General features: G+C 31.6%; 1 protein-coding gene across 2 annotated transcripts in view; it reads left to right on the top strand.

Moving 5' to 3' along the window:
* Positions 1-12,862, top strand: part of LOC147068326 (uncharacterized) — a 322,385-nt gene that overhangs the window by 260,437 nt on the left and 49,086 nt on the right. For both annotated transcript variants that reach the window (XM_085952712.1, XM_085952711.1), the window contains exon 2: positions 8,543-8,865. In XM_085952712.1, coding sequence (XP_085808838.1) covers positions 8,543-8,865 — 323 coding nt within the window. The remainder of the gene's footprint in view (positions 1-8,542; positions 8,866-12,862) is intronic.

Here is a 12,862-nt window from a genome sequence, read left to right as displayed (position 1 = left end):
ATTTTAAATCCGTTTTAAGGGAATTTGAAACTAGGCGCTTCTGTTGGAGCTTTTGAAGGTAACAGAACATGATACAACATAACATGAATAATTAGAACACGAAGAAACAAAGTGACAAAAAGCAACGTGAAAAAACAGAACAGTGACAAAATTCCCGGGACTTTCCGTATTAAAACTTCTTTATAGTTCGTTAAATTAAAGCAGGCTTGAGAGTGGGTTTATTACTTGGGCACCTTATCAGTTAAAGTACGGCCATATGGTAGAGAGTTTCAAAATAAGTTTCTGATACTCTTTTAGTTGGGTTAATATGGCTACTACCTGTGATTTTATCCAACTGGCTTTGTCTTTGACATGCTACCATAGTATTGACGTTTGACAAAAGTATAAACGTTAGAAGATATTTTTGTTTAGTTCCGTATTTTTTGATATTATTGTAGTGCTGGACCTAAGTCTCCCTGATTGGAACTCAGGGTGGTTAACTAACTTTTTTGAGCTGCCGATTACTCCGAGTATTCGCAGTATTTTGGGCATCTTAGGCACGGATGTCGAAATTAAGGACAAAAAATAGAGATCATTGAAAGAAAAATATTTCTAAACAACGCGGCGATAAAATAAAGATCTGTATTCTAAAATTCACTATAGAGATAATAAGAGAGTAGTATACATTTTCATCACCTGAATAACACAGCGACTGAAGCATATGACTATATTATTATTATCAAATCACTGTGATTGTGATTAAGATCGCATGCTATACAGTGCTCGAAATGGAAAATTTCACGAACAGGAACGCTGTATAATTTTCCGAAACTAAGTACTTATGCTAATCCTTTCTTTACGTACGTACGTACTTTTGATATAAAAATGCAACAATAAACTTTAAACTTCTTACGTGGATCTATATTGGGCAGGTTGGTAAGGATTGTCAGCGCCGCAGGCGAAATAATCTTGTTTTAACAAAGTATACCGTCAAAAATTGTATTATTCTTTATTTTTACTTTATCTACCACTATAACCAGTGCATGATACCTCTACCACCACTCGTCACTGATTATAACTTACTGTCTCATTTGGGATAGATAAGTTTGTAATTAATTAGTCATAACAAACAACATATCCACATAAGTACCTTATAGATTCAAATTAAAAAAATATTTACGTACTTATAGAAAATTTTACAAATTCCATTTAAATACGAGCACAGAATATCAAACATCAAGAAATAGTATTAAAATAGTGTTTAAAAAATAAAGAAATAGTATTAGAAAAAACAGTAAGTGCCTACCTATACCAAGAATTTATAAAATAGCGTTCACATAAACTCATTCTCACGCAGGTGGAATATACGATTATCCGAAGCGATTTGGTTGAACATAGTTATTTCCTGCCCAATTATCATTAGCAATTATTGCACCTTGGCAGAACAAACAACTTAGATTATCAAGAAAGTTATAAAATAATATATAATACAATCAATACTAAGTACCAATAATGGCAGAGTTCTCATTTGTACTGGGTAGATATAAGTTGGAAAAAGTACGTAGCCTAAATACCTAGCTCTCTTTTTAACTTTCAGAATACAGTATGTAAGCATACGTCTTGAGAAATCAATCGGATAAAACCATGGATAGTATCCACTATCCACACAGCTTTAAAGGATTCTCAAAGATTTATTTTGAACCTTATCCACTATAAGGGGCATAAGGCCGTACCTACATCTAATAAAAGTTTCAAGTCATCCAAACAACGTAAACATAGCATTATTTGTAATTAAATTACCAATGGTGTGTCATTTTCATTTATATAAGATAAAACATGACGGAAGGTGAAACTCAGGTTGCTAAGCGCGATTCTTATAGAATAATATAAAATTGTCATTAATTAGTACCTACTATATTCAACATTATAAGGACTAATATTGTATTGTATGCATGTTATGTTACAATGGTGATGCTTTGGTTACAATTATTGTAATATACATCTACCACCGTATTTATTTAATAATCTATGACTAACACCACCTAAGATAATTAGATGTCCGCACTGGACACATAGGTACCTAATTTGTTAGTACCTACTTATTCTAAACGATTCAATCTATGTTGTTTGTCCTTCCCTACTCACATTATTATTGCCATGGAAATGATAATAGGTACCTACATACAATACAGATATTATGATAGTCGTACATTTTTATTAAAGGATATTCCTATATTTTTTTTAAACAAATTTACAAACAAAAATTAAGTAAAAGTTCTCTCCACACTACCTATGTATTATTTCTATTATTTTTAAAGTCACAAGCTACAATGCATGTAATAATAATTGTAATACAATAGGAACGTCCCAAATAAATAAACTCTGCAGAAGGCTATTCAATATTTTCTGCCCAAACCATCAATGGCCCAAACACATTTTTGTAGAAAAAATCATTCATTATTCATTGTGAAAATTGGGGTTTACGACTTATCATAAATATTTTTTTAACACAAGTCAAGTTGTTGAGATGATAATAATTATTGAATCACAGAACAGATGTTGCCACTGTATTGTCCACCAGAAAGAATTCCTAATGTTTTAGCAGATTTACACGAAGTACCTACTAAGTAATTAAGCCTTCATTATTTTTATAAATATCCACAAAATTATCAAATTGTGCGTGTGGCCAGAATTATCTTAAATCAGTTTGGATACCAGCGACAATAGTATATGTAATAATATAATTATGTAAAAATGGCGAATTTGTATCCCACAGGAAAGTACTTATTAAAAACGATAATTGTAAGGGTGATTATCCACTTAGTGTTACGAAGAAAAAGCGAATTTAAGATAATAGACTTTTTAAAATATTATATTATAAAGCCTATTATAAGGAAAGTATTCATCCACAGGTAATTAATAAATAAATGTCAAAGGTTAAAAATTCTCCTCCTGTAATAGTATTTTGGTTAATTCGCCATTTTTACAATACACCGACGATATAAAGGTATTCGTATCGCCTGCTGAGAATTTTAACTAACTTTTAAGAGAAAAAATTGTTATTAAAAAATATGTTCAACACAAAGTTAAAATTAAAACACAAAACTTACCAGAAGCAACAAAATTCACTTACAAAAAAGTATACTCATCATGACCTATGGCAAATAAATGAATGAATGTAGTAGTTATATCACAAGATTTATTGCACTATAGTCGCAATTCAACAATAATGTAAATTACAAAACAAATGTAAACATCGTAAAAAGAGGGGTTTACGACACGTCATAAGCTTTTTTTAACAAAAGTTAATTGTTGAGATGAATACCATCTGTTGCCACTTCAATGGTTATTGGAGTGAATTCCTAATGTAATGTAATGTGGTTTTAGCAGATTTACACGAATTACCTACTACTTTATTATACCTTCATTATTTTTATAAATAACCACTCAATATCATTTTTTAAATGATCAAATTGTGTAGGTATGTGGCCAGCGTTACGTTACCTGCGACAAAATATTTTTCAATAGTTTCGGTTAACACGTTTCGCCTGATGACATTTTTGACCAACTTTTAGAACAATTTTTTATTAAAAAATCAAGTTAAACACACAGTTAAAATTAAAACACAAAACTTACTAGAATGTAGCAAAAAAACACCAAACTAATAATATAAACAATTTTGTTTAGAAACGTATTTATATCTTAAATAATACAAAATATTTTAAAAGGCAACTAATAGGAATATTATAGCGGATTGCACGAGTCAAATTATCAAACTTTTTTGTACTAATTTAACCATCGAAAACACAATTCATTCACCCGAAAATAAATGTCTAAGTAATAATTTTTGTCACTCCGAATAAAATAATATAATAAATTAGTAGGTAAGTAAATTAACAATGCGTAAGTCAAAGGCAAGATTGTATTGAGATTTGAAATGTTTCATCCTTTAGAAATTATTAAACAATGTATACTTTATTTTTTAAGAGTTTTCAAATAGTGTCAGCAAGGCACATTTTTTTGGGTAATAAAGTAATTTACGCTTGCAGCTGGTTGTTTCTTGTTATTTAGACAATGCATTTAGGCATGGACATATCGACACAAAATAAGAAGGTTGAAAGAAATTTAGGGATGTCATAATTTTTATTTTTAACCCTTGCACGCCCGGCATAACATAACTTCGTTAATTTTTAATTTTGAGAAAAACTTTAAAAGATACATTCATATATAATTATCTCAATCTTACGAACCGCAACGCAATTTTAAATGAATCCACGAGCCGGAACGGTATATTTTGGAATTCCACGAACCACAACGGCGCTCCGGTGCGTTCCTGTCCATTCCGAGCGCTGATGCTATATATATTATTTTTGAACTGCCTGCGGAGTGGTTCGGATTACCGCGGCGCAGACTTTAAAACCACTGCTTTAATTGATTTCCAACTTAGATTTGACTCTTTCACTAAGCTGTCAGATTACCGTTAGGCTACGTCTAAGTATTTTGATACTGTTAAAGTAATAATTTATCAGGCATGGTAATTTTATGATTTAATTTTCCTAATTACAAAAATAGGGTATTTATTACGTTTCATAGGTTCATAGCGCAATTTTGACAAGCGGCTTGGGTAGGTATAAGTTACGCCTGTAATAATAATTATATCACGGTATACCGCGCCGACAAAATTAATTGGATAAAACATAATAAAATTGATTTATATCTTGAATATTGCCTTCTATAACAACCTGCGCGAATAATAAATCCAACCAACAGATGCCGTGCCATTTCGCTTTCAATAAGACAAAAAAATCATTATATCAAATTTTTGAACAACTTCGAAAAATCGTTAGATTATTAAAAAAAAAAACTGAACCAATCTCCGAACGAGAAACTTCACATATTTGGCTATCGCCTCAAATGCAGAATTTTTCAAACAACTCTATATTGAGGTATCATTTATTGTTGAGGTAAGAATTATATATTCTACAAAAATTCGATGTTAAAATTGTCGAAATTGTGAATACCACTTTGTATACAGTGCGGTAGTTTGTAAAATTCTTCGTGTAGCTAGTGAGTGGCGGGTATAAGGGCGTGGAGAACCGAGGCACTGACTGATTTTGAGGCTCCCAAAATAATAAATAAAAGCCATTCATCCAAACTACCAATATTCGAAGTAAAATATCAATGTATTTCTTTATCACAATCTCTAACTAAAAATAATTAATAACCTTCTTGAGCATCGGCTTATAATATCATGGATCCCAGGTTCGAATATTGGGTCTGGCAAATATAAATATATTATTATTTTTCAATTTCTCTTTGGAGTCAGAGTATGCACCTAATATGTTGAGCATGGCCCCCACATCCTGAAACGGGCCCCCAGGTTAGGATATTTGGTGGGCCCCTTTACCTATCGCTAAGGATGAAGGCAGTGTGACGCTCTACAGTAGCGTTTTCCAAATGGTGTACGCTGTAAAATTAATGTGTATGCGTGTATTTAGTGTTTTTTTTTTGTATATTTTAATAAGTACATCCATTTGAATTATGGAGTTGTTGAGTATTGATCACAATTAAAAATTGTATCGTACAACCACAAATTTTTAATAATAATATTGTTGGAAGGAAAATAGCGCCGCGGTCGACTTTTTATTATTAAAGCAAATTTTTGATGTTTGTATATCTCACTTATTTGGACGAGTCCGGGCCCCCAGGCTAGAGCCCTGTCAGCCCCCCCCCCCTCCCCCTTGTGGGGGCCATGATGTTGAGCAAGTGGCTAACATCCATATCTCGTAAAAACATCTGTTAATACAACCTCCACAGAGTGGAGGCCCATATGTTCTTTTAAGAATCAAACGTGGTGAAGTAATAGTATATGAATTATGTTACATTGTGAAATCTTGTGTAAGTATTATTATTGTATAAAAATCCATTTAAAACACATAATATATTTCTTAGATTTTTATTTAAGTATTTATTATTTTCTTTTGATTGTTAGTGATTGTTGATAGTGGAGACTGGATAATACTCCTTTGTATAAAAGATCACATGTTGAAATTGTGTCATGTTCACTGAATGGTAAATTGTAGATGTTTGCAAATGTATTGTAAGGGGATTCTGTTTACCAGAATAAGGATATAAATATAAACAGGCTATATAAATGGAAATATTATTGCCAGTAGATTAATTATTAATCAATGTAAATATCATGCTATCTCTCGACCTTCGTGGAACTGATATATCATTTCCTTCAATTAAATTCTATCCCAAAACACGGCACAAAGACTTTATAACATGGGTGGCCAACCTTTTCAGCAGCCGGGCCAGATTCTAAAAATGAGATTTCCTACCGGGCCGCACAACCGCTTTTTGTATTATACAAAACAAAAAGAAATATTTAGTTTATATAGTAAAAAAATAAAACAAAAATGAGTATCCAACATATTTATTAGATTAGACTTTTTTTGAATAATAAAAAATAAACAAAATAATATAAAAATAATACATTTTAGTGAGAAGTTTGATTTTGTGTGGCAGAACTAAGTGCATCAATATCGATATCGAGTGAGGTTGTTCCTACACGCAAACAGTTTTCCAAATGCACATCAGTGATTCGTGTTCTCACTCGGAATTTGATATACTGCATCCGACTAAAAAGCTGTTTACATATGTAGGTGTGTCCAAATAGCGAAGTCATCATTATAGCATGTTTGTAAAATGCAGGATATTTCTCCTTGTCCAAATATGTTTTGTAAAACTCTTCCAAACCAACCTGATGGAATTTCTCCTTCAACTGTTCATCGCAACATATTAGACAATGTTCCATTTGTAAATTTCCCGGTAATAAATTCATGGCGTTGCAAATGCAGCAAAAAGCACACGGTGCTTTTTAAAATCTTGAGCAAATATCGAATCTCAATTTGCGAAATTAGCACATCTAGCGGCAGCATTTGATATTATTTTTATTTTCTCACTGTTTCACGGGCCACAAGTTGACACCTAGTAGGCCGCATGCGGCCCGCGGGCCGCGGGTTGGCCACCCATGCTTTATAAGGAAAATTCTGTGTATGTAGTAATAGGAGAATTATCAGAATGTATAATATACATAAGCACATAAATGTGTCTCCTAATCTGACGTTTTATTTATAGAAATATTCTTTATTATGTTTATAAACTTAAAATAATATTTTCTATGAGTATTAAAGTGTTTAATACGTTATGAAGTTTTTACGTATATTATTAATAGAAAGAAGGCATCTCCGACTTACCGTTAAAAACACTGACTTACCTTATAAAAGGACCAATAAAAATATGTTGAATGAAGAGTAAATATTGTTATTTGAATACATATGTACGATTATGATCACCAACGAAATAAAGTCAATTTAAACCAATGATCATCGTCTTTGATGAGGGAATTTCTTCGCCCATGAAAGCAGTGTACTTAATACGGCATAAAGTTGTAGTACGTCTTATATTCTATTTATTTAAACGAAAAATTCTTTGGCAGATTTCAACAATATATATGTATATGTTATCTTCTTATACTTATTCTTTCTGTCGCTACAACTCTATGTGGGTATTGGCTTCCTCTAGCATCTGCCTCGAGTTTAGGATGTCCTGGTTTTCGTTTGCCTCCGACTTACAGAGTGTCAGCTTCTTTGTCATGCATAACTCGTACATCATGTAAACATGCCCTAGTCACCTAAGGTAAAAAGCCAATGTACCTAATGGGCTGTATGATGGGCTATGCGCACCACTCCCTATAAAGCGTAGGTACTTCATAATAATTGTATCTCTGTCCAACCAAAGTGTGTGTCATTGATGGGCCCGAAGATACCACGCAGCACGCTCCGTTCAAATGAGCCATATCGTATGTAATTTTCTACAAACACGTATCTCAAAAACACAACTTTTCAGGAGAGGCAAATAACAACTTTATTCTATCAGTTCTTAATTTAGAAATAAATTTTCTTCTATAAAATATCTATTTAGTATAGGTACACATATTTTCACGAAAAAAATGTTATGTATCTCCAATTTATCGCACTATACTTTAGACCGATCAGTCATATTGTCGGAGATACGAGAATGCGTTTCAACTTTACTGTGAATATTACTGCAGCAAACACGTATCTTGACTTACGAGAAAGAGCTTCAGTACAATCAACTGTCGGAGTTCAGTATTCTGTATACTTACAAATACGTAACTCAAGATAAGAGTTTATAATATTTATAATAGTCTTTTATTGTGATACGAGTTTTTGTTATTGCTTAAATATATTATGTCGTAAAGTATGTTTTGAGATACGTGTTAGTGGAATATGTGAGTATTCAAATTCTGAATTCATTACATCAAACAACTCAAAACTGACAAAAATTGAGATACGTGTTTGTAGAAAATTAGCGACGATATAATATGACAAATGATATTATTATTATATACTTGAAATGCATCTTGTATATATCAATATATTATGTTTATAGTTACATAAATAAGCCAGGTGACGTTGATTTGATAAAACCTAAAATGGATTGTCTTTTCAAATTATTTTTCTCTTTGTTACAGATTTTGTCCCTCACTTCAAAGACATCCTGGTCTTTAACGTGTCATCAGTCCAAGATGGACGAGGAGACAAACTGAGAACGGCTCACTTCCATATGCACCGTCGCGGCGGAGCTGGTCTTGCCATGAAGAAATCACCGGACGGAAGGTTCTCCAGAGCTAGAGCTCTTGCTCCACCATGCCGCGTGAGGCTGTACCAGATCATCGGAGGGTCTGCAGGTACACCTCAGCCGGAAGTTCATCCAAGTATACCTGATGGAGCCAAAGAACTGAGAGATATAGAGAGAATGAAATTGAGAAATTTGGATTCTATTCCAGTTCCCCAGGTAATAATTTTTTTTAAATAGTTCACACATTAAAATAATGTATTTCTATAATATTTTCCTTTTTATTAGTTAATCAGAAATGTATAATTATTCGTGAGTTGCACAGGTCACAAGTATCGCAGCAAATGCCATACCCTCTTCTGAATATATAGGTCTTTATAATCTATATTTCATTATCTATGGTCATTGTCTCCTGACTACCGGGTAGCAGATGACATAGCTAAGATCGCCCTGATAGTCGGATGGCAAAATAAAATGTAAAAATGTTACAGTACCTACACAAAACAATGACTAAGAACAGTTTGTCAAAAGGGGTAGAAACTTTACTTTACTAAATTTTGAATAAAGAGTTTGGGGATGGATTTTTTTGGATCTTACAGAAATGACAAATAAGTCACAAATTTGCTCGCCAAAACGGAAATCGTTCTAGGATAATAATTATATATGTAGATAATAGCTGAGAACTAGTTGAAATAGAGTTTGAAAATGGAACGTAATTTTGTATGTCTATCTTGAAATTAGTATTTTTAACTGTCAACAGATCGAACCATATTAAATGCTAAGAATATTATTATATTAAACCAACATAAAATACGTAGGTGTATTATGAAAAATACAGAACGCAAAATGAAGCAATTAGTTACTTGCAAACAATTGAAAATAATTGTAGTACCTAAATCTATTCTGATATAAGAATAATTTGGGAAAGTGCTATAACCACTGGCATCATTCTCATGTGGCTACCAAATAATGGTTTTATTCTCAATTAAAAAGACGATGTTTAAAATAATACAATACAATATTATATTTTATGTAATCGTAAAATGTCGATGACGAGAAATAACAGGCCATTATAATGGCATATACATCTTTCCGGCAGTCTAAAAATTATTCAGACTTAGGTCTCAAGTTTTCTTTAATTGAAAATTCCAATGGAAAGTTGATAGAATATATTTTACTGTATAATGTTTGATAATCATTAAAGAAAATCTATAATAATTATTCTCGTATTTTGACAAAAGAATACTTTGGAAAATAATATAACCAGTGACATGAAATGTCAGAACTCTATGTCAGAGCATAAAAAACTTAATAAACTAAATTATAATAATAAATATCACCATAAAATATAATATAAGAATAACGTGACTGTGGACATCAATAAGTAACAAATTCAGATTTTTTTACAATATTTTCTTTTTAACGTTTTCAGACACATATTTATTATTAATTACAGTTGAAATTGTAAATTATCAAAAAAATGTCTCAAATTGCAAACTTCGTATTTTTCCGCTAGGTGCCTCTGGTAGGTAGAAGCCTCCCCTTAAGTGACTATACCGTTCATTCTGTCGTCACTTTTAAAGTGAAATTATGACGCTTGGATCTGACTTGGTTCGCACTACGGATGCCTCAAGAGTGTCCATATCTATTATATAATAAATGTCATCCAAAAAGTGACACTGTAGAAAAAAATCGATTAGTTAATTATTAAATATGATTGTTTAAATTAATAATAAGATACATATATATACTAAAAAAAATACTGGTATCTATATGTGTAACATCCTTTCATCCAATTGTTTCTTTTTATTCAAATAGCAATGGGTTTGCATAAACTAATTTTAATTCGATCTTTTCCTGGAAACATCCGTTTCTATCAATAACAAAAAAATAATGTATTGATTACCCGAGGGTTTTGTTTATTTCAGAATAATAAAAACCACATTCAAATAAACTTTCGAACGAAAAAATATTATTCATATCACAATGGGCATTGTTGTTTATTAATTGAATTAGTGAATAATTTTCTGGAAATGTTATATGAATAAAAAATGTTATCGGCAAAAAGTTACATAAAAAATCGGAATTTAAAAATTACGTACGCGCTTAGGAACGGAAGTCAGCCTCTTTGCTAATTTCAGGATCGCTCATTCATCATTTTTGTGACAGAAACCAAAACCTGTTTCTAGATTCATTACAAGATGTGGTAACGATTTTTTGTAAAATGATTTTATTTTGTCCGGTTTAAAGACAAACGACTGAACGATCATGAATATTTTTTAAATATTGGTTTTGTATCTTTGCTTTATATTATTTTTTATTGTATGGCAATTTTATCCATTTGTTTACTATGAGTTTTTAGATAAGACTGCTGAAACAGATATTAAAATTTGTGCGATAATTTTATTATTAGAGAAAATGGAATGAAGGGTTTTCTTGTGAATGTGCGTAAGCGTGGAATTATTCTATTTGTGAACTTAGGTAACTACATGATTTGGAAACACCACAAAGACACGCATAAAAAAACTCAAACCCATATAATATCAGATTCCGGCCTGATTTGAGTTACCCCATCTTAACCCGTCATATATATTATTATACAACCGCAATAATTTGTGCACGAACGCCTTTCATGATGGTATAAATCCGTATGAATGAAAAGATATAATGAAATAGCAAGTAGCAACCATACGCATTGCTTAAAGAAAGAGTTTAAAAAATAAAATAGAATCGAAATTATTCCATCCAATTGTATAGACATTTAGTGACAAACAGCTTCGGTCTGTCGGATTCCAGCAGCAGACAGCACACAGGGGACATGACGTCTCTGTTCTGGCAGAACACACTAACTGGAGAATCCTAGTTTTGAGTAATCTGACTTTGAAGTTGTTAAAATGTTTGAAATAATGGTCTATCATGTGAGTTTATTAAGTAATCATAAAAAGGATGACTTTAAAATAAAGACTTTTTATTTATTAAGAAGGTTTCCAGACGGTAAAGTTTGAAATAAGGAACATTTTGGTACCAACTCCATTTGTCATTTTTTCGAATTAGTGTTTTCTGCCAGAACAGTGACGATAATATGTCCTATATTATGTGATTTAAAAATTTAGCAATTTGCACTCCACCAAAGTACGATGAAATTAACTAATAGCGCCTTTCACATTTCGCTAATATTGGCGATTGGATATTTTTGGTTTGAATCAAGGTACAAATAATAGGCATTTGCTTTGATTCCTAGCAAACGTCAGAATATCTCCAAATATTAGTTTTAAGGGGGGACATGCTCGTCGAAGGTCAAAATTGAGTTTTTATTGTATTTTCAAACCATGATCCTGGACACTCCTTAAACGTTGTAGATAATCTATTTATATAATTTTGAAGCCTTATTATCCTTTATAGTTATTTTAAACATTTGATGACTGCATGAAGTATTTTTGTTACATAAAATAGTATTCTTTTAAACCTCTCGCTCTAATGTTTTAGAATATAGTCATATTTCGGTACAAAACTGTGCAGTGGTGTTAAGATTTTTTACATTTATTAATTTTTAAACGCATTTATAAAACCATTAGTATAATTTATTACGAGATAATTTTTGTAAAATATTCACGATAAAAAATTATTTTGATAATCTCTGTGATCCCAAATTTGACAAGAATTAGGCATTTTATTATTCAAAAAATCGGCAAGATTAACACATTTGAAGATGATTCTAAAGATATTTATTATAAGCTATGTCTTTGACCATTCAAGTGTGATAAAAATCTTATGAATAATGATTGCTTTATAAGAATTATTGACCTAAGAATAAGGTAGTGTTTTTTTGAAATACGCCATTTCTTTTGTCATTCCCTAGTGGTTAAGCTACAACATACGGCCGTAGCCATAAAACGACAAACTATAATTAAAGTAAGGAGTAAAATTATGTTAACGCGCGTGTTTGAACATGTACCTAACCGATTTATTTTTTATTTTTTTTTAAACGGTACATGTTCAAACACGCGCGTCAATATCATTTTACTCCCTACTTCAATTATAGTTTGTCAATTTATGGCTACGGCCGTATGTTATAGCTTAACCACTAGGGAATGACAAAAGAAATGGCGTATTTCAAAAAAACACTACCTTATTCTTAGGTCAATAATTATTATAAAGCAATCATTATTCATAAGATGTTTATCACACTTGAATGCTCAAAGACATAGCTTATAAT

Source organism: Rhyacophila brunnea, unplaced genomic scaffold (assembly GCF_057557595.1).
Source record: "Rhyacophila brunnea isolate RB1 unplaced genomic scaffold, BYU_Rbru_1.0 scaffold_3, whole genome shotgun sequence".
Taxonomy (NCBI): domain Eukaryota; kingdom Metazoa; phylum Arthropoda; class Insecta; order Trichoptera; family Rhyacophilidae; genus Rhyacophila; species Rhyacophila brunnea.
This window is presented reverse-complemented; position numbering and strand designations above follow the sequence as displayed.